The following is a 23,343-nucleotide window of genomic DNA, read 5'->3' as shown; positions in this document are numbered from 1 at the left end:
TTCTGTTACTTATCTTTTTTGGGGGAGGGGACAAGTGCCTCTGTGTACCCTGCTATATCTGCCAATGCGACACAATATATTAAGAAATTGCCCCCTCTAGGATTGACTCCCCCCTCCCCCTACAAAGAATGCCTGGCTACGGGCTTGAATCTACTTTGGATAACTTTTGTTTTGCAGCTAAAATATAAGGGCATGCAAGCATGTACAATTCAGAACACGGAACCGAGGGGGAATTTTGGGGGGGAGGGGCCACAACCCCCGAATTTCAATTAAAAAAACACAAAAATCTGGAGTTTGCCCCCTCTTCCCTCGCAATTTAGGGAAGAGAACGTGAACTTGAGTCTTCTTTTCAAGGAATGGATGTTTCCCAAGAGAATGAAACTTGTTTCATGTTCCTGGGTGCCATACAAGTTGAATAATGAGCCAAAATGTGAAACTCTGTTTTTACCAAAAATAGATAATTTGCATATTGCTCAGAGAATTGTGGGGGGATGGGGTGGGGGTTCATCCATGTGACTTTCCCGAGCTTGCTCTAAACCTATGTCAGTATTTCCAACCAAACATAAAAGTATCAAAGTCCAAAAAGCACATAAATTTTGTAATCAGCAAAATTATACGAAAACGTATGAAAAACCTTACTTTTGATGATACAAATTTCTATCAAAATCCAAGTAAAGGTTAACTCTTCAGGCACAGGCATATTGGCCATCCAAGATCTTAATTGAATTCTGAAATTTTCCAGCAGTATTTACTAATTTATTTTTTGATTGTACAAGTAATTATTATTAAATATATATTAGACTGATACAAGAATCAAGAAACTAGGGCTTGTGCAAATATAAGTGTTTTTATTCTTACTGCTGATGCCAAGAAAAATTTGGTGAAACGTACCTATTATAATGTAATCAGTGTGCTGTTTATATAGAGTTCATAATAATTTATTTTCCAACACAAGGCTGAAAAGAGTTTCATGTGTCAAATTCAGAATTAATGTTTAAAGTTTTGCAAGCTGAATTATTATATTTTGAAGAGAGTGAAATGTTTCCTAACCAGTTTTCAGTCACAGTTCAGAGAGTACAGTAGAACCTTGATTATACTTTTTGAGGGGCATGAGACTGAAAATCTTAAAATTTAGGAGAATGTAAAATTGGCGTTCCATTGTTTTTGTAGCCATTATTTTCATTATATATATTGTAATATTTATGTGTATGCCATAATTGCCAATATTAAAAATCTTCACAAGTTGCTGCAAAACATGTGTAAATTACAACAATAAAATTTCTGTTGCAGAGTCGATACGGCCGTTTGACGCCCATGGCAAAAACTTTGCAAGAAGACCCATCCTGCCAACTCGCCAATGTACTCCAGAAATATGTATTGCAGTCAGATCTGATCATAATAGAAGCAAATCTCCGAGACTGCGAACTTCCTCAACTCTCGACACTGAGACAGGTACTTTTAGTGCTTTGTTTAGCCTACTTGAAAACTTGAAGGAGAAGCACAAAATTAGCAGATTTTTCAGGTTTATATGTTTTGTTAGGTTCCTCTCTATTATTTTAGAGTTTAGATTGTTTTAGTCCAATGAACTGTTTCCAGTCTGCATGAAAAGACATGTGTGGAGAAAGTTTTTATGTACTTGCCAAAAAATCATTGACATGAATGTGAGTGTTTATTTATTTTATTATTTTGTGGTTGTGAGACTCATTTCCTGTTTCCTTTTTCAGGGTGTAATTGTGTTAAGCAGGCAGTGGAAGAATGTCTTGTACACTCCACTTCTCCTTGAACATAACTACAAGACTAAAAACATAAGGCCACTTAATGTTACATTTGCTGTCCAGGAACCTGACGAAGTAAGTATTAGTTTCTGTGCATGTAAGGTGTGCTGTGAGATATGTAATCTTTATGCAATGGAATTGATATTTTGGCATTATTTCATTTGCTGTATGTGCTGGAGTGATTTCACACTGCTAGAATAAGTTACTCATGATGGATGCGGCAAACGTGGTTTAAAATTACTTATGTGAAATTTAGAAAATTTCGCACTTCCGCATTGCACAATTTAATGGTTAAATCCTATTAATTTCGAAGATCCACTGTCTTCATTCACAAAAGACAAAAGAGTACGGCATTTGAAGCGGAGATGGTACCGCATCACTGCTTTGTTTGTTCCTGGGTGGCGGTAGTTGCAATTTCTCCCGTTCAGTGGTGCTGGCGTGTGCATCCTGGTTTGCGTCGTCTGCTTCCTGTTGTCAGGTGGCATTGCTGGGTGGTGGTTGGTGGGCTGGGCTGTTCTGCTTGGCATGGTGCAGTTCCTGTTCCCCACGTGGCTTGGCTGGAATGGGTCGAGTATGTGCACCGCATCTTTTCTTTTTCAGGTCGGGGATCTTTCTGAGTACGGGGTGCCAAGTTGGGTGTGCCTGTCCATTGTACAGGTTCAGTCGTGCTTTCTGTTGGATGAAAGCATGGGTTTCTTTGACAGTGTTTTCTATGACAGAGCCGGTTGGGTGAAGTATGGATATGGAGGAGATGGTGTGGTTAGTGAAGTGGAGGTGTTAAGAAAGGCCTGGAAACCAGGTTCGGGCACCCAGTACATCCATGCAAAATCCAACCACCCACCAAAACAGAAAGCTGGAGTATGGATGAACTTTTACAGAAGAGTCTTCACACACAGCTGCACAGAAGATGACTTCCATGATGAAATAGCATGCGTAACTGAAATAATACTAAACAACGGTTACACCAAGTGCCAGCTATCCAGTGGTGTGCAAAAGCAGAAGCCCAGCTCAGACACCCAAGAGAGAGAGATAACCCAAACCAAAATCCCAAACCCAAATGGATCGCTTTTCCATACCACCCCACCACATCTGTCAAATTACCAAGGCCCTCAAACCTTTCAACATCCGAGTGGCACACAAACCTATATCCCAAATCGGAAGAGCACTACCCAACTTCAAGAGATACTACCTACCCAAACTTGCATCGCCTGGTGTGTACAATACTACATGCTAATGCCACAACACCTACATTGGAAGAACCATCTGCACTGTCAAAAAACGGAGTAATGATCACGTAAAAGATGCCAAAAGAGACACACCAAAATCAGGCCTTTCTCAACATCTCCACTCCACTAACCACACCATCTCCTCCATATCCATACTTCAGCCAACCGGCTCTGTCATAGAAAACACTGTCAAAGAAACCCATGCTATCATCCAACAGAAAGCAGGACTGAACTTGGACAATGGACAGGCACACCCAACTTGGCACCCCATCCTCAGAAAGATCTCCGACCTGAAAAAGAAAAGATGCTGTGCACATACTCTACCCCCCTTCCAGCCACGCAGGGAACAGGAACTGCACCTTGCCGAGCAGCACAGCCCAGCCCCCCAACCACCACCTGACAACAGAAGCAGACAAGGCAAACCAGGATGCCCACACCAGTGCCGCTGAACGGGAGAAATTGCAACTACCGCCACCCGGAAACAAACAAAGCAGTGATGCGGTACCATCTCTGCTTCAAATGCCGTACCCTTTTGTCTTTCGTGAATGAAGACAGTGGATCTTTGAAATTAATAGGATTTAACCATTAAATTGTGCAATGTGGAAGTGGGAAATTTTCTAAAGTAATGATTAAGTTAGGTTAAAATATTCCCATGATTTCTTGAAATAAGAACTTGGATTTTAAAGATTAAGTTATATTTTCATTGTTGAAATTTCACTCTGAAAGGTTGGAACTATAGAACTAATTTGTATTGTGTTAGATAATAACTGTTACTTATTTTATTAAATGTCTGCTGGCATAATGTGTTCATCATTAGGTGTTTAGTTGCTAACAGATCCTTAGGCTGTTCTGCATGCTTTTGCTATTAAACATTCACAGAGATTCAACCATGGGTAATAAATACATAACTTCCAGTTTTATATAAAATTTAGGAGAGAGAAACACAAAAGGAATCTTCCTTGTACATGTGGAATGTTTAATAGTTACTCCATAATGATATTGTGAAAGGTAGTTCTGATTCTATTTTACATAGACAATTCTTAACTGCTATAAATTTCATCACTACCCTTCACCATTTCCTGGTCAGGTTGATATATGACTAAACCTCTCCATCTTCCACTCCTCTCTTCCCCAATCCTCTCCTCTTCACACCATTTTCACAAAATCTTGCCTCATGTACTTCCTGTAGTTTTATAGATTAAGCGACCAGCTGCTGAGAAAATTACAGTGGTATTTTTTTTATCAACAGAAGTTGCTATGAATAAAAAACCAAGCTCCAGCATATATACACATATATATATTGTGCTGCTTTTTTTCTTTCTCTTACTTTTAATTTCAAACTTTTTTGTAGTGGAAGTGTAGCATGATTATGTCAAGACAATTAACATGATTTTTGGTCCTTATTTGAATTTTAGGAGTTTTCACCCTTCTGTCCTGAACCTCAGCACGCAGGCCATTTGTTCATACAATATGTTTGTTGCCACAACGCAGGTAACAACCTCAGCAGAATGTGTGTCATCACAGCTTCTCATGTGCACTTGAGCTGGGAGCTTTCTTGGAGTAAATTCTCTGGGCCTTTTTTTCTTCCTACAATTCTCTTCAGAACTGTCCCTTGTAATTCCATGTCACTTCTGCCAAATATCTATAGCACAAGCTTTATGTTATTTTTCTGTCATAGTAAACTAACATCACTAACCAACCATGCTCCATGTAGGAGCTATTGACTCTGCCTTTACGATATCATTGCAAATTTTATTGCTTGGAAGGGTTTTCAACATTAAATTTTCATAATAACATAAACAAATAATTCGTTTCCGTTATTATTATTCTCCAAACATGAATTAAATTTCATTGTGAACCTTGGCTGTTGGCTCCCAAACATTCTGATACATCATGCAACAAATGACGTTTACAGGAATATGTTTGAAAGACAGTGTACTGAATGTTCCACATAAAGTTTTGATGAATTTCTGGCAGTTTCTGAAGCATGTACTAATTTGCCTAAAGAAGTTACCAAAGTATAATTAAATTGATCATGCTTCAAAACTCTGTTCTATGTAAGACAATGAGTAAATTCTACGTGGTTCTTTTGTCAAACTGTTCCATAACTCTGCCAACTAAACTACCGAGCCAGCCCTGGTTTTGCCTCAGCTGACAATTCTTGTTCCCAATTTCTCATGCCATTAGATCTGGAAATGAAGTAGATAGCCATGAAGAGTTTTAGTTTGAAATTTATGTTGAATTGAAAAGAACAAATGAGCAAATGAAAAAAATTATGTTATCGATTTTCGACAAAATGCAAAGAATAAATTTTCAGTAAATTTTCTTTCCTCTGTGTCAGCAGTCGTTAATACTGTGTGAGAATTGCAGTGAAACTCTCTTTAATAGTTGCACCTTTCTCTGCTTCCCATGTAAAGCACTACAAATGTAATGCCTAGGGATGTCTTACTAATCTAATACTCTCTATGATCTATAAATTCAATCTGTGAATGATTCTTCTAAATGGCGTTCATTGCAAAATTAAGTTATTTTCATTGACATTGTGATGAATAATGTGTACTTTCTTCAAGTTAATGTTAATGTATGTGGAATTGTCGTCCTTAACATTCATTATGCAGATAAATTGGTGAGTATCCTTGTGTCTAATAATGTAAGAGGCATTACAAAACAGAAATTACATTATTTGTAGTAAGAACTACTACTTTACACGAATGTAAATGTCCCTACCTTGTGTATAAGAAACTCATATTTGGTTTCATCCATTAATATTAATTTTAATGCTTTTCAGCATTCAACTGAAGCAAAATAATGTGTGCATCCTTTTGAATAGATTCCTCCTTTGCATATTTTTCAGTTGTCTTACACAACTAACTGCATATGCTCATTGCATAGATTTATGAAATACTCATTTTTTTCACAAAGTCACATTCGGTGTTGAAAAGATGTGAATTGCAGAAATGAAATAGTTTAGTGAAAAATAAAAAAAAAGTATTACTTTATTTAGATTTGTGGTTTAATTTCATCCATTGTATGCTTTATGTTGTGTGCTTTCTAACTTGCACCAATGTTCTTGATGCAGCTTACTAACCCATTAACCTGAAGTTGCCTGTGTCAAAATTCTCCCATGTCCTGTTGCAGGAAAATATACTAACAGATGGAGAAGGGTCAGGGGAAGAGTGTGAAGTAACAGATGAATGTACAATGCTTTTAAATGCAGAAGGAGGATCGGTGCACAAAATGAAAAGCCACGAAAAGAATGGTAAGTCGTAGCTAGGTACACTTCCTAATTTAAATCAAATTGCAGTTAACTCTGATCATACATTCTATGTATGCATCTTTCACTTTCTGCTTAAGTGTTCATGTAATTGAGGTGTCATTGTATTCAGATAGATTCCAATTTTGTGTTATTTACGTAAACACTTGTTACAAAGTAACCCAGACAACAAACACAACACATACTTTATTTCGTTATCTCATAAATTTTTGGATGAAACTGAATGTTTCTTGAGGACTGATATGATCACTACAGGGGTCTCACTGATCTGAAAATCCCGGAAAACCTGGAACAGTCATGGTAATCAATGAGTGCATAGGCATGTAATAAGGATATTCTAAAATCTGGAAAAATGTAGAAAATTAAATACCTGTACATTCTTTGCTTGCCAGAATTGAAAACTGAAAGCACGTTATTTTTTTTCCTCCCAAATAGTTTGTTTTGGGTGGGGGAGAGCAGGGGATATTTATTTCATATAAAAGTTATTTTATTTTTCTAAATTTATTTTCAATTTGATTTTTTGACTACTCTGCAAAGTTGGAGATAGTAATTGTATACTAATATCAATATTATTTGTAGTATTCAATAGTACAGAGCGATCTATTGAAGTGTAGACCGCCGCATCAGTGTTTGTGGTATCAGCAAGCAAGGCACTTGCGACAGTTTGCCGACATCGTAGAATGTCGATGAAGCAAGCTGCAACAGTTTCCGTAATTATTTTATAAAGTGATTATTTACCAGATTTATGAAAGGAGATGTTCAAACTAGTCACCTTGAATGTGCATACATTTTTTATTCATCTTTACATGAGACTCACTAACGTAAGCGAGGGGGGGGGGGGGGTTGTAGGAATCCTGCTGTACGGGCATCCTAAAAGTAGACAAAAGACTGTGACATGATAAGGATACTTTTTTTGTATTTTGTGGCCTGTATATTAGTCTGGCGACTTTGGAGTGATAGGTTGCTTGTTAGGTTTTGTGTTTTTCTAGTGTATTCAATCATAAAGTGTGTTACTGCTAAGCAAATGTTTTCTACTGCACAGCTTATATTTATTTATGATTCATATGTGTTAACTCAATTGGCACGTGAATTTCAAATGTGATTTGGAACAAGATTCCCAGGTGTAAAATTTCAATGTCTTAAATAAATCACTGTTTAAACTAGTTACGGAAACTTGCACTCTTGATTCACGGACAGTCTACAATGCTGACATACGGCTGTGAGCACCTCACTTGCCGATAGTGCAAACACTGACATGGCAGTCTACACTTAAATAAATGGCTCTGTATAGTAATGATTATAGAGGGGTCTGGAAAGTTATTAAAGATAACTGAAAAACCTAGAAACATCAGGGAATTAGGTTTTACAAATAAGTGGTATGGTTGCAGTGGAATATTACATACCTCGATTTTTTGTAATTTTTTTCCCCAAAATTGGTGATATTTTTTTCCAAAATTTGCATTTTAATTTTAAAACACTTTTTTGCCAAATATTTTAAATTATACCTTTCTTGTGTTTTTAGTGATGTGACGAAGCTGAACATTTACCAATGCTAATGTACTCACCAATAATTTTTGGAACCGACACTGATGCCGATATTTAACCAATTCCAATACATAAGATTATTCAACAGAATGACAAAAACAAATTTGTTATGTATATTTCTATATATATATATTCTCAGAGATTTAACCTTAGTACACAAGCAGTTCTTCGAAATGAAAAATGAATTCTTGTTCTTAATATTGTCAATTTAATGCTGGTAGGTTCAACTTCAGAAACACGAGTTTTTGAAGTACTTCTGAAAGTAACCTACTTCTTCTCTTATCGTAAATCTATCCAGCAAAACTCAACACTTGTTCACTGAATACTGATGCAGTAGGTATGCCCAAGTATTTTCTCACCACTTGCTTCAGGCTTGAGTATTCATTTTTGAATTTCCAATACAACAGCAGATCCTGATCATGTGGAATAGTCAGTTCAGCAATGTAATGTTCTGTTTCTGATTTTAGAGAGTTTGCAATATTTTATCACAAAAACTTCACAGTGATGAAGATCCATAGCCTAATTTTCAATAAATCTTGCAAAATTAAAATATAAAACTTATTAGAGGGTGAAACTAGTATTATCAGTACCGACTTAAATATCAGATTTTTGACGATGCCGATATGTCAATTTCTGCCGATATTCATATATCGGTAATCAGCTTTGGCACACCCCTTGTGCTTTTACACTAGTGTGTAGGTCACATGACCTGTGCTTGTTCGTGACAATTTCACAAATTGGAAACAATTTGTGAGGAAATTATTTTCTATTATTTCTCTTGGCACAAATATTGATGTTATGGCTTCCGGGTGAAAGCAGGTGCACACTCGATCTCTCATCAGAACCCTGCCACTTTGCTCGGTGATGCAAAATGTTCCAATATGAGGTGAAAAATTGTGGAAAACGTAAATACATTTTATTTACTAAGCCTAAAACACAAGAATATTGAATTTTTGTGGTACTTTTCATTTGTGAAATTTGTGGATAAGGCCACGATTTTCACTTTATTCCAAGTTCATGTTACTTCACAATTTTGAATAGATGAAACATGTCACTGTCATTGCACATACATAAACACTCCCCCCTCCCCTGGAAATTAACATATTTCATTGTTATTGTGGTTGAGAAAAATTAAGGTCCCTAACATTCACATTTATAACAACTTTAAAATTGTGTTTTTGAGTATTCGCTGATAAGTTAAAATGCATTACAGGAGTGAAACCAGATGAGCTGATCTCTTCACCACCAGATGTCATGGAGGATCTATTTAGTTCCCCTTCTCCCAAAGGAACGCAGAAGAAGTCTCTGCCTTCACACCCCCCATGCTCATCGAGAGCAAGCATTGTGTTTCCAATCCTAAACAACCCATTTTCTGCAACAAGAAGGTTTGAGTCTCACTTCGCAGATCCAGGAACGGGGTACAACACATTGAAAGACAGCAAGTTACAGGAGTCCAATCCTAGCCTGAATTCAGGGGTCGGGAGTTGCTCCATGAACAGCCTGGATGCCAACTATCCCACCCTGACGTCTGGCACGCCAAAGCATTGGGAGGCAGGGGAGAAGGAGGACCTCTACAGCTGGATGGCCAAGCAGCAAGACTTCTTGAAGTCCTCTGAAGAGAAACATTCCCTGAAAGGAAATTGGGTATGTACCACATATGTCTAATTTAGGTTGTAATTTATTCATGATATGGAATTGACACAATGAACTTGTTTGGTGTACCAAGATGGGAGGATTTTCACACTTCTCTTGAGGAACCTATTCATTTCGAAGGAATACTGCCTTCATACTTCTCCATTGCCAATACAAGATACACACTGAAACAAGAATGCACGAACCAGTCTTTATACACCAGCACACAACGATAATTTATTCGATATATTCTAATAAGTATTATATTATATATTTAATTAAAATAATATGTAATATAAACTTTCAAAAACTTTTTGTTTAGTTTTTAAGTCCACTTTATGCAGAGATAGGCTAATTGGGAGTTGGGACTGGAACTACAATTTAAAGTGCAATACGAACTGGCCCCCAGTGCATATTGAACCTGGGATCCCTTAATTACAAAGCAGTGATGCCATTGGGGAGGCCCTTTCACAGGACACAAAAACAAATTGTAGAATACACGATGTCCTGTAAAAGTAGTACATTTGGCAACCCTAATTGTGGATGTTGGCGACTTGACATAGTTGGTTATGACTACTTGTCCAAGACATTGTTTCGGTGCAGGTTGGCTCGTTGTGTTATTTGAAATGTTTTTCACACAGTATCTACAATGAACCCAACATTTTGGAACACAGGATAAAAATGTTGCATGTAAGGGTTTGTTGTATTAACAACCTACCCTTATATCCTGCAACAAATGTATTGTAGAAATGAGTGGTTGAAAGAAACATGATGGTGGTGGAGAAGAAATCGCACCTCTGCTGTGTAAATATTTTGTGGTTAGTGTTTATAAAAAGTGAGAAAGTCTGTGAAGATCTTAACAATAAAATTTGCTTTGAAACATAAATACATGTACTACGTAGAAATTTTTCAGCAAAAAATGCAGGCTTGACCAGGACTCGAACCTTGGTCTCTGGTATACCATGCCATTGCTCTACCACTGAGCTACCGAGCCAGCCTGGCCTCGCCTGATTTTTTGCTGAAAAATTGCTACGTAGTACATCTCCTGTGTGTGCCTAATCTTCAATAATGAGAACATGTAATTGAAGTATATGTTCCAGCTACTGGTACCGAAAAGAAACTAATGTAGTAACATTTCCCTCTTAGGAGACAAAGATCAACACCTTGACCACAGAAGACACAATAGAGGACACTTACCTAACAAATGCATACAACTTCTATCCGATGCATAATTCATTACACCTCTTGGATGCACATCTGATATTTGAGCCCCTCTTGTCTAGTCTTGGAGTCATGCCTGAACAGATCAGCGGATCCTCGTTTGAGAACTGGGGATCCAACCTGTCCATTGTTGGGGAGATGGAAACAATGAGGGTTGACATTGTGGTTAGTGAATACGGAAAGCTGGACAAGAAGAAGAGCAAGGGAAGCAAGGCATCTAAGTCACAAGGTAAGCAGGGAGCCATTCTAAGTACAATTACCTTCATTCTGACCTTTCCATAATCTTGTAATGTGCAGCCTAGTCTTTTTTTTACACGGTGAGGGTAGTGCTGGTCCAATAGCAATGCATTAGTATCAGCATCAGAAAGTATTGGTTGGAATTTAATCACCGATACCAGCTGATACTTGTGGAGTCTTGGTATCTAATGGGGTACACAGAAATGAAGCATTGCACTTTCACCAAGTCTAATTATCCTGGGAATTATGCAAAATACATATCTTTATTTAACTTGCAGAACTATTTGTGTTACTCACAAGTAGATTTCATAATTAAATTATTTTCTTATTACAGTGAAATCACAGTTATGCGATTCGCGATAGTACATTTTTCTTGTTAGTATGTTTTTTTCTCGCGGTCCCTGCCAATTTCCGTAAGATTACGTACTATGATATTTCAGATATACGATTTTTCCAGTTATACGTTTAGCGATTTTAGTCCCAACAAGGAAAATACTTCAGTTATACGTTTTTAACTGTGCTTGCTCGAAAGAATGCTGCTCTTGGAGTTCAAGATTTCCGTGATGATAACATGTGCACCTGTTCCCAAACAGGTTTTTCTATCAGCTGCAACCACAGGACCAGACTTGCAACTTGGAATTCTATTTTTGTCGCTTGGCATTGGAGGGCACGGGATGAGCAATACACCCTTGAACCAGATTGGCCTATGCTAAATAATCCTACTTTTGTTCTTTACATTGCATTGGGCAAGGCAAGTCGTATCTGCCTCAAGCAGATTGGAAACATATAGCTTTCAAACTGTCAGACAAGTTGCTGACGCCAAACTTCCCAGCCTATCCTAAACATTACAAACAAAACTGAAGAAAGGGAAGGGGAGTCAATAGTGGCTTGTAGGTGGGGAAAAAGTTCTGCTGTGTCTTATTAGTTATTACCATAATATTTAATGATATATTGTTGAAGACAGGAGTTGGGAGTACTTTTTTTATGCACACGAAGTCCCAGATAAACGAATTATTGAACATTCTGACTTACTTTTAGCATGTGAATGGTTCTGAAGAAAAGCAGCGATCATACTGAACATTGTGTGCATTTTCTTTCTGCAAGCGCCATTTGAAAAAGCCATTTGTTTCCTTTTGTTACTATGGGATAAATTGAAGGTAAAATACTATAACTGCTCAACCACTGCATCTTTTTAAAAAATATATAGATCCTAAATGTAAGAATGAGCAGAAAGCAACATTTTAAGTAACATCAAACAATTAAGGGTTCAGGGGGGAAGCAGAGGCAAAGACCGAAAGTTTGAAATTTTCCGTGATTACACAAAATTTCTTAACGCCGTAATTTCAGTTTTTTTAAAAAAAAGTAGCTACACGAGCATTACATATCCTCATAGAGTCATAGAGTGGTCTTTCGTCGAGCTATTTGGTCCATCCAGCATCCATAGAGCCAACGCAAAAAGTGAAATTCCGGATGTCTCGAAGCTGGCAACACTGCCTTATATAATGTTATTTTTTTACTCAAGAAGTATCAATTTGATTTCAACAAAAACTTTTCATGGTTGTAGGAATGTACCATCACTACATACTATTTTCTTTTTCATTCACTTGTCATGTGTCATTTTTATTTTAAATCAATATTCTCCTCCTTCTTTCTTTAACACTAATTATTGAGAGGCACAATCTATAAATTTTATTTCCACTAAAAGTCCTGTCTTTAAAAAAGAAAACAAAATCAATTTTATCTCTACGACAATTAGTTCTCGAGCTATGATTTTTTTTTGTACTTCGTGGCATTTGAAAAGCACACACTTGCAAAGTTGCTGATTTCAACAGGAATGCAGATGCATGAGGCTCCATCTGCTAAAGATTTTAAGATCACTTTGATATGATCCACATTTTTATGTGACGTCACCAGTAGAAGATATGTCACTAATGTATTTATTTTTGTAAAGGAAAGCGTAATTTCTTTGTTATTATATGTAATATTGCACCCTGTTTGTAATATATATCTTTTGTTTAATGTTTATTGTATTTTATGCTCTGTTATGAGTAGTTTAATGTATCTTCATGTTTGCAATAGTGCACTATACGAATTTGTATTTCTAAAGATGTATAGATGTCAGTTTTGTTGATAGTATCCTTTTGTAGATAGTGAATGATTCATCTGTACTTTAATCTGTGTTCTCGAAAATAGTATAAAAGCGAGGATGTCGCGTAAGAATCATCACACTTTTTTGCCACGGATCGACGAAGCTTTTAAACTTAAAAAGAACTCCTCGGTGTTGTGCATACATCTTGGTATGGTAGTTCGGGGCGCAAGCTAGGCCTATGTGAACATAGGTACGCCGATAGCCATGCATTGATGATATGCACAATACTGCAACCATTCTACGTCAAATAATAAAGTTAGCCTAAAGATTAATTTGGAAATAAAAGGCTAAAGAGCAAATATTGGCTCAGTTATCATTGCATATCTCTTGGTGTGGTAGTTCGGGGCGCAAGCTAGGTCTATGTGTTCATAGGCTTGCCGATAGCCACGCATTGAGTTTTATGCGTTTTAATTGAGTCAATTCATCGACAAAGCGAAATCCTCGCCCTCGTGTCAAGTATAGTTGCATTATAATTGCAATAAATAAAGAATAAAACTTTTCAGTTTATACATACGACAGTAATGTGGTTTTATTTCTCTGTGCTGTGAATATTGTCTTTGCCTAACACTATCCCTGTACCTGAGAGGAGTCTGTGTACTTCACCGAGTCTCATCGTTCACCGCTGAGTATTATTAAGTTAATATTAATAGTATAATAATACGATGCGTGAGGTAATTGTGTCTTTAGAACGTATCAAGTGGCAGCTCAACGTGTTGGCTCGATTTTGTAGTGTACAAGGGCAAGACAATTGTTTAAAGTTGAGATTCATTGTGCAAGAGCACTAAACTTTTATATTTGTAGAAAAGCACAGAACTACTTCGTTCGAAATGGAAAGAAAACATTTGCGTAGCACAAATAAAAATCTTGCTTCAAATTCAGAGCTTAATGTTCCCGATTGTTGTCGGAACATTGATAAAGATAAAACCACATTTGTGTGCAAGAAATGTACAAAGCTTCTACATTATGAATGTTGTGGCTTAGATGTTCGATCTGAAAGCCACGAAGCTACCGATTTCGTTTGTAAAGAATGTGAATCATTGTCTACAACTATTACATCTGATCCATGAAATATGTTTGAAGCTTTAAAAACCATGATTGAAGGAATTAGCAAGCAGCAAGTTGAAAGTATGGAAACATTACAGGCTGATATTAGCAAACAGTCTGAAGCACTGAAAGCTGATATCTGCAAACAGTCTGAAACACTGCAGGCTGATATTGCAATAACCGAAACGTGGCTCAATGACAATGTACTGGATTCCGAACTGCCTTTTTCAAAACATTTCACTATGTACAGGAAAGACCGAGGCTCAAGGGGCGGGGGAGTGATGCTTTGCATAAATAACAAATGGAAAAGTCTGGTGCGAAGTGACCTGGATCGCGACTGTGAAATTCTGTGGGTTGAGGTGCTTCTTGGCAAGAAAAACAAACTTTTCATCGGTTGTTTTTACAGGCCACACAAAACTTGCCCCGTAGCAGTTCTGGAGGCTTGCTACGATTCTGTGCTGTCGGCATCCTCTATGGGCGACGTAATTCTTTTCGGAGACTTCAATCTGTCAATTACATGGACAGACTCCAGGCATGGCTTACAAACGACAAGAACGACACGTACTTCATGGATCACTTCATACATGGCCTCAGACTTCAACAGCACAATATGTTCAATACACGAAAAGACAATAACCTGGACTACATTCTCTGATCACTCCCTTCAGCGCACATTACCCCTTCGAGAAATCTCATCCCTTCGGACCATGAATCGCTGGACGCTGTATTCTGGCTCCCGGACCACCTGAAAAGTCAACGATCTTCCAGCCCTCCACGCCAATACCTTGTTTGGCGCAAAGCACCCTGGGGTGACATCCGTTCGGCGCTGGATTCCATTCCCTGGACAATCCTGGAGAGTGGAAGTGTCGACGAAGCGTGTGACGTGTTTACTGATGTGATTCATGCAGTGATAAAGGATTATGTGCCACTCAAAAAAACGAAATCAAGCAAATACCCTTCCTGGTTCGACTCTGAGCTCTTGCTTGCCCTTTTAAACCGAAAAAAAGGCCTGGGATCTCTGGAAACATTTTCCTAATGAATACACACGGAAAACTTTCACCGACTTACGACGTCACTCTAAACAATTGCAGAAGACCAAATACAGGGAATACATCGGTGCCATCACAAACAATATCAAATCAAATCCAAAACGTTTTTGGTCACTAATCAACTCAAGGAGGCAAAATTCCCGAATACCTCTGAAAGTAACACATGACTCAGTATGCGCAGAGGGCCCTGACAAAGCTAATCTTTTTAACTCTTTTTTCTCCATAAATACAACCTCGAATACACCGGCTTCATCCCTTCCCAACCTCCGTCCAGTTTGCTGTCACTCTCTAACTTCTCTCTCCACGTCTCCAGAAGAAGTGCAACACATCCTATCTTCAATGCCTCAAAATCGCGCCAATGGTCCTGATGAAATCCCTTCTATTTTCCTAAAAAACGCTGCTTCCTCTCTCGCTATTCCCTTCTCTATTTTATTAAACAGATGCTTCAATGAGGGTACATTTCCAGATTCATGGAAAAATGCTAACGTGGTACCATTATATAAATCTGGAGACAAGTGTGCTGTTTCTTCTTATAGACCTATTTCCCTTCTTTCACCACTTTCTATCGCCTGTGAAAAGATAATAAAGGACCGACTCTACAAATTTACCTCTCCATATATAAATACAGCACAGCACGGCTTCTTACCAGGAAGCTCCTGCTTAACCAACTTAAGCATTTTATTATCTGACGCTATCAACTCTATATCTGAAAATTCTCAACTGGATGTAATATATCTGGATTTTTCGAAAGCTTTTGACTCTATAAACCACAATTTCCTGCTTCATAAATTATCCCACCGTTTCAATATTCATGGAAACTTTCTCTCTCTGCTCAAGCACTACCTCCAAAACAGACAACAAAAAGTTGTTCTTTCCGGAATGTCTTCTTCTTATCAAGCTGTATCTTCTGGTGTACCTCAAGGCAGTGTTCTTGGACCTCTTCTCTTCACCCTGTACCTTGATGATCTCCCAGAATATCTTTCCGAGTCATGCAAGAACCTTCTCTTGTTCGCTGACGATTGCAAAATATATAGTAAAATCTCCAATTTCAGTGACATGACACTTCTGCAAAAGAATTTAGATTCTCTAATAAAGTGGTGTGAATTATGGAACTTAAAACTCAACCCTCAAAAATGTACCATGATGACCTTCTCCTTAAAGAAAAACACATTTAATACTAAATATTTCATAAGAAATAATTGTGTTCAAAGAGTTGCCGCACAAAAGGACCTGGGCGTCATATTTGACGAGAAACTTTCCTTTTCTGAGCACTTCTCTACAGTCACAAGGGGTTCAATGCGTATGCTGGGTCTTCTCTATCGTTTCACGGAAATAAACAACTTGACTGCCCTCAGCACCTTTTACAAATCTTTTGTGTCACCTAAAATTGAATACTGTTCTCCGATCTGGTCTATGGCATGCCCCTCAAATTCAGATAGACTTAATTCCGTCCTAAATTTCTTCCTGGCCATTGTTCGACACCGAATTCCGTCCACAAAACACTTGCAAAAGTCCATCCTCCTGCAAATGTTAAATATCCAAACTCCACAAGAGAGACATAGACAGGCTGACCAAATATTTCTACATAAAATAGTGAATGGCAACCTCAGAAGTGACCGCCTTCTTCAGGAAATTCACTTTCGTGTGCCTGCCCGTTCAACAAGAAGCACTCAACTTTTTGCCTCAGAAGCCGAGATTGTGTCTCATCCAGCGCTCTCTGTTCCATAGACTGCCCAGTGAATATAATAATCTAGGAAGCCAAATAGACATTTTTGAAAATCTGGACAGTTTTAGAAGAAAGTTAGCAAAAAATATGTAAGTCTTTTAACCACACGTATTTTTTTTTTATGTTATTATTTTTGATGTATTATGTTATTATTTTTTTGTCCTTATGTTCTATAAAAACGTTCCAATGTAAAATGGCTAACGCTGTATTTGGAATCTTCTATTAAATAAATAAATAAATAAATAAACAGCAAGCTGATTCCATTACCAGCTTGAAAGCTGATATCTGCAAACAGTCTGAAACATTGCAGGCTGATATGTGTAAACAGTCTGAAGCACTGAAGGCTGATATCTGTAGACAATCTGACATATTGAAGGAAGATATCCTCAGAGAATGTGCGTTGCTAAAGGATGATATCGCTAAGCAGCACGATGAATCTATGAAAGCTTTAAGAGCTGAAATAGGCGAGATGGCCTGTGAAATACAACAACTAAAGTCTGAGAACGAGAATACTAGGGCCCGATTCTCTGAAGAAATACGGCAGGCTAGAGAGATGGCAGCCGATGTTAATAAAGCCACGGAAAGTGTTCGCATCGATGTAGAGGATATTAATTCGAGATTCACTGAGGAGTGCAATAAGATTATTGAAAAACAGCTGACGATGGAACAGATATTGGCCGAGGCCGAGACTGACAAAATACAGTTCCGGGCTGAGGTCCTAGAAAATATTAGTCAGATTTCAGTAATTGTGTCTCAAAGAAGAAAGGACGTTGAGGAAATAAAAACTCAAGTAGAACAACTTACGAATCAGTTAGAGACCATGCACGTTACCCGCCAAACGGAAACAGAAACTGGATCTCGAACAGCTGGTCATCTGTCTGCAGTTGCTGAGAGTGCAGCGTTGCCAACCATGAACATAGAACTAAATGAAGCGATTGACAGAGCCGGTGGAGAGAGAACTAGAGAAGAGAAACAAGTCTGTCGCCCACGAGTTACTGCTGATTCAAGAGCTAATGAAGTGGCCCCTGCTATTCCACCTACCTTTAGTCTTTCGGGGGATGACAGAGGTTACAGAGAGCGTGAATCTCGCAGGGCCCGGCACAGTCTTTATGAAGAAAGGACAAAGAGGAAACGTCTAGAAAGGAAGAAAGATCGCAGTTCCTCCTCTTCCAGCACCAGCTCTGACTCTCAGTATCAAGCAAAAATCAGGAAGCGAACACGAAGGCATGGAAATTCAAGGAGCAGGCCAGATGAGTCGCCGCCAACAACTCAGCGATCAGCAATGACTGGAACTCCAAGGATGGCAGACCTTAATTCCTTGTCGAAGTTCAAGGGAGACCTGGAAGCCCAGAATGCTGAGCAATACTTAAAAGAACTTAATATCAATTTTGATTTAATGCAGATTCCATACGAATACCGATTGGAAATTATTCCTCGGCTTTTCAAGGGCCAGGCTGAGCATTGGTTTCGAGCAAACCAGTTAGAGTTCAAGTCCTATTCTGATTTCTGCCGTCGTTTTCACAAACAATATGCTTCAGAAGAGGCCAAAGAGAGGCAGCTGACAGCACTGAGATCTCGCCGATACTTAAAGCAGTCCGGTATGAGCATGGAGGAATATGCCTGGTCTATTTACTCAGCCTACCGCAATCTGTCCGCCCATTATATAGAACCTGAGATTGTGAATTTAATCATCTCCCAGCTTCCATATAGAGCTCGCAGTCTGAGTCTAGCTAATTCTCCTCAAACTGTACGGCAGCTAGCCGACTTTCTGAAAAGGTTCGAGGTGCTTGAAGAGCAGGACAGTTGGAAGCCTGTGTCGAATAGGGAAGGTGCAGGCCAGGGAAATGCTCCCAGACAAAATAGAATTGGAAACCAACAACCCAGAGTCAGACACGTTATGCAGAACCACAGGAATGGATATTCCAATTACAACAGACGACGTAATCCTCCTAGAAGGGATGGCAGGAACAGCTACGCACGTGGGCCGCGTCGTTCCAGATCTGATCCAGAAGACCATTCCCGTGACTCTTCACGTAACGCCTCTGAACCCAGTAATTTCAGAGCGACTGTGCCTCTGTTTGAACCTTCTGCTTCACGTTTGACGAACGAGCAACGTCAAAGCGTCGACATAACCAGAGACTTTTGTTGGGCACCATCGACTAGTGCTAATCCGAGTGGTATGCAGTCGGATTTAGCCAGTCGCCCAACGTGAATTCTTCGTTCCCGATCACGGTTGGGCTAAAATCTTGGACTTCTCTGGGAACCGATGACAGCGATATAAATAGTGAAGATAATCATCGTTTTGTTGTGCTGACTCTTAATGAGGGAGAACAAAGTTTAGATAGAACACTACAACAGGCAGGCAGAAAGGAAAATTTACCCAGGGCTCCGTTAATTAAAGCAACTGTAACCGGCGTCGATTTTATTTGTGTTCTGGACACTGGTAGCGAATGTAATCTCATGAGCTACGCCATTTGGAAGAAGATTAAAGAGAAGCTGCCATCATTGCAGTTACAAACATGTCCAGATGTTAGGCTGACTGATTTCACTGGGAGAAACAAAACTAGAGTTGTAGGATGTAGACAAGTATATCTGGAGATTGCTGGAAGAAATTTATTGGAGGACATGTTTGTCTTGAAGGGTCTCGAAGCTGACTTTATTTTGGGCTACCCGTTCCTCAGGAAATATGAAGCAGGAATTGACCTACAGCGCGAGAAGTTATCCCTCACCGTAGACGGAGTTCCGGTAGAGCAGGACCTCGTGAATAATGGATCTTCGAAAGGGACGTATGTAAGAAATGTCCGTGAAGATTCCCATGTCGATCAGTGGACGGCTAGTCCTGACGACATTCTGCAGAAGGTCAATGCGAATGAGATTTTATGCGAAAGGGGTAGAAGCCAATTGAAAGAAGTCTTATTGAAGCATAGAGATGTATTTTCCGCGAGAGCAGGTACTATTAAAAACTTCCAGTGTGAGATTGAACTCACCACCACAGAACCTGTGTATCAATCTCCATATCCCATACCTATAGCAAAAAGGAAACTCCTGGAGGAAGAATTAGAAAAGTGGAGACAATGGGGTGTTATAATGCCTTGTAATTCCCCTTACTTGAACCCTTTAATTGTAGTCGACAAGCCTGACAGTACAGTACGCCCATGCATTGACTTCAGAAATTTGAATAAAATTGTACGTGTTCCACGAAATTCAGTTGAGCCCATTTCGGATGCCTTACAAAAATTTAAAGGTGCTCGTTATTTTACAAATCTGGATCTGGCTTCTGGATATTTACAGATCCCTGTAAAAACTGACTGTCAATATATGGATGACTTGCTGATTTTCGACAAAGAACTCTCCAAGCATCTCGAACATCTGGACGAAGTGTTGCAGCGACTCCAAGAAGTGGGGATGACTGTAAAGCTGCGAAAATGTGAATTTGTCAAAAAGGAAATTACCTACTTGGGTCACATTGTTTCTGGAGATGCTATCAAAATCCAACCAGACAAAAATTCAGCCATTAAATTATTTCCTAAACCTAAAACTAGAAAGGATGTTCGGAAATTTCTTGGCCTCGCCAACTGGAGGCGGAAGTTCATTGAAAATTTTGCAGCTAAATCTGAACCGCTCACCAAGCTGTTGGGTAAAAATCAACGTTGGATTTGGGGAGACGAGGAAGAACAAAGTTTCCAGCTACTGAAGAATGAACTTGTAAGAGATGCTGAATTAGCACAGCCTGATTTTGAACAGGAATTCTGTATCCAATGCGATGCTTCTGGGAAAGGATTGAGTAGTATTCTTTTCCAAATGGATGGTGAAGAGAGGAAGGTCATTCAGTATGCAAGCCGAAAACTGAAGGAGAACGAACGCCATTACTCCATCCATGAGTTAGAATGTTTGGCCATAATCTTTGGAGTTGAGAAGTATGCTGTTTATTTGAAAGGTAGGCCTTTCACTATCTACAGTGATCATAAAGGGTTGGTATGGTTACAAGATCGTAACTTGAACAGTCGTTTGACTCGCTGGTCTCTAAAACTCCAACAGTACCAGTATAAAATAGTATACGTCTCTGGTCGCAAAAACGATCTGGCAGATATTTTATCTCGGTATCCTGCTGAGGATATACCCCAGATTCATCCTGAAAATAGCCAGCAGACATTCAGAATAAACTACCTGTGGGCCGAAAGAGGAGAAATAGATGACGTCGACAAGTGGAGAGAGGCACAATCTGAAGATGAATTCTGCAAAAATTTACTCCAATCTCTAAATTCTCAGGAACCTAACCTCAGATTGCATCGTTCCTATCGCATTCAGGAAGGGATTTTATTTAAGAAAGGATCGGATAATCAGTTCCTTTGGAAATTGTGTGTTCCGGTGGTAATGAAGCAACCTCTCTTGAAAGTAATTCATGATGAAGCTCTACATTTTGGAGTATCCAAGACATTGAAGCGACTTGCAGTACGATACTTCTGGAAAGGCATGAAGGATGACGTGATACAGTACATCCGAGATTGTGAAATTTGTGCCCAGAGTAAACCAGACAAATTAGGGATACTCAAGGAGACCCTTCATATCAGTCCCAAGCAACCTCATGAGATGCTTTCTCTGGACTTGATTCGGAAGCTTCCTCGGTCTAATGGATACCAGTACATCTTGAGCCTTATTGATGTGGGTACACGTTTTGTCTCCGCATATGCTTTACGGACTGCCAGCACCACAGAAATTATAAACACGCTTCAGAGAGGATATTTTGCTCACTATCCAAACGTTACGTTTACCCTAAGCGACAGAGGAGCTCAGTTTACCTCTAAGCAGTGGAAGGAATTTACCAAAAGCCGTGGTATCCATCATGTTTGCACAACAGCTTACAATCCAAAGGGGAACATGGTAGAACGAGCAAATCAAGAGATAGTCAGATTACTTCGTTTATTTTGTTATCGAGAACATCAGACTTGGTCGCGATACATATCAAAAGTTGTTTGGTTAATTAATTATTCTATTTCTGAAACAACTGGATATTCACCTGCTGAACTATTCTTCAATCATCCTATACCCAGGGAGATCCTAACACATTTCAATTGGCCCGAACGCGAAGAAGCCCAACCGGATTGGAAGTCCAAATTATTCTTAGCCCAAGTCAGGGAGAAGAAGAAGCTGTCGAATGATTTAAAACAGAAGGGAAACGCCAAGACAGTGACAGTTGGAGACTTCGTGATGGTTAAAAACCATTCCTTAAGCTCGTCACTAGATAGGACCATTCAAAAGTTATTTATGTTGTGGATAGGACCTTATCTAGTGGACAAAGTGGAAAATAATGTTGTGACATTGCTAATTCCAAGGACTAAAGAATTATATGATAAGGTTAACTTGGATAACCTAAAACTGGTGCGTTTTTCGGAGGATAAAAAGAAAGAGTTTGTACTTTAAAACTAAGTTTCCTCCAGGTAGATAACTTCCTTCCTGAAACTTAGTTTCCGAAAGGAAGGGGCAGATGATATGATCCACATTTTTATGTGACGTCACCAGTAGAAGATATGTCACTAATGTATTTATTTTTGTAAAGGAAAGCGTAATTTCTTTGTTATTATATGTAATATTGCACCCTGTTTGTAATATATATCTTTTGTTTAATGTTTATTGTATTTTATGCTCTGTTATGAGTAGTTTAATGTATCTTCATGTTTGCAAGAGTGCACTATACGAATTTGTATTTCTAAAGATGTATAGATGTCAGTTTTGTTGATAGTATCCTTTTGTAGATAGTGAATGATTCATCTGTACTTTAATCTGTGTTCTCGAAAATAGTATAAAAGCGAGGATATCGCGTAAGAATCATCACACTTTTTTGCCACGGATCGACGAAGCTTTTAAACTTAAAAAGAACTCCTCGGTGTTGTGCATACATCTTGGTATGGTAGTTCGGGGCGCAAGCTAGGCCTATGTGAACATAGGTACGCCGATAGCCATGCATTGATGATATGCACAATACTGCAACCATTCTACGTCAAATAATAAAGTTAGCCTAAAGATTAATTTGGAAATAAAAGGCTAAAGAGCAAATATTGGCTCAGTTATCATTGCATATCTCTTGGTGTGGTAGTTCGGGACGCAAGCTAGGTCTATGTGTTCATAGGCTTGCCGATAGCCATGCATTGAGTTTTATGCGTTTTAATTGAGTCAATTCATCGACAAAGCGAAATCCTCGCCCTTGTGTCAAGTATAGTTGCATTATAATTGCAATAAATAAAGAATAAAACTTTTCAGTTTATACATACGGCAGTAATGTGGTTTTATTTCTCTGTGCTGTGAATATTGTCTTTGCCTAACACTATCCCTGTACCTGAGAGGAGTCTGTGTACTTCACCGAGTCTCATCGTTCACCGCTGAGTATTATTAAGTTAATATTAATAGTATAATAATACGACGCGTGAAGTAATTGTGTCTTTAGAACGTATCAACTTTATGCAGAGA

General features: G+C 38.7%; 1 protein-coding gene across 12 annotated transcripts in view; it reads left to right on the top strand.

The window, feature by feature from the left end:
* Positions 1-23,343, top strand: part of tweek (transmembrane protein KIAA1109 homolog tweek) — a 211,042-nt gene that overhangs the window by 73,233 nt on the left and 114,466 nt on the right. For 11 of the 12 annotated variants that reach the window (XM_083121295.1, XM_083121294.1, XM_083121287.1 and 8 more), the window contains 5 exons: positions 1,291-1,452; positions 1,725-1,850; positions 6,140-6,260; positions 9,034-9,464; positions 10,599-10,902. In XM_083121295.1, the coding sequence (XP_082977421.1) occupies positions 1,291-1,452; positions 1,725-1,850; positions 6,140-6,260; positions 9,034-9,464; positions 10,599-10,902 (1,144 nt within the window). Of the gene's footprint in view, positions 1-1,290; positions 1,453-1,724; positions 1,851-4,416; positions 4,493-6,139; positions 6,261-9,033; positions 9,465-10,598; positions 10,903-23,343 lie in introns of all 12 variants that reach the window. The other variant, XM_083121290.1, reaches the window with a different exon arrangement.

Source organism: Lepisma saccharinum, chromosome 4 (assembly GCF_977018435.1).
Source record: "Lepisma saccharinum chromosome 4, izLepSacc3.1, whole genome shotgun sequence".
Lineage (NCBI taxonomy): Eukaryota > Metazoa > Arthropoda > Insecta > Zygentoma > Lepismatidae > Lepisma > Lepisma saccharinum.
This window is presented reverse-complemented; position numbering and strand designations above follow the sequence as displayed.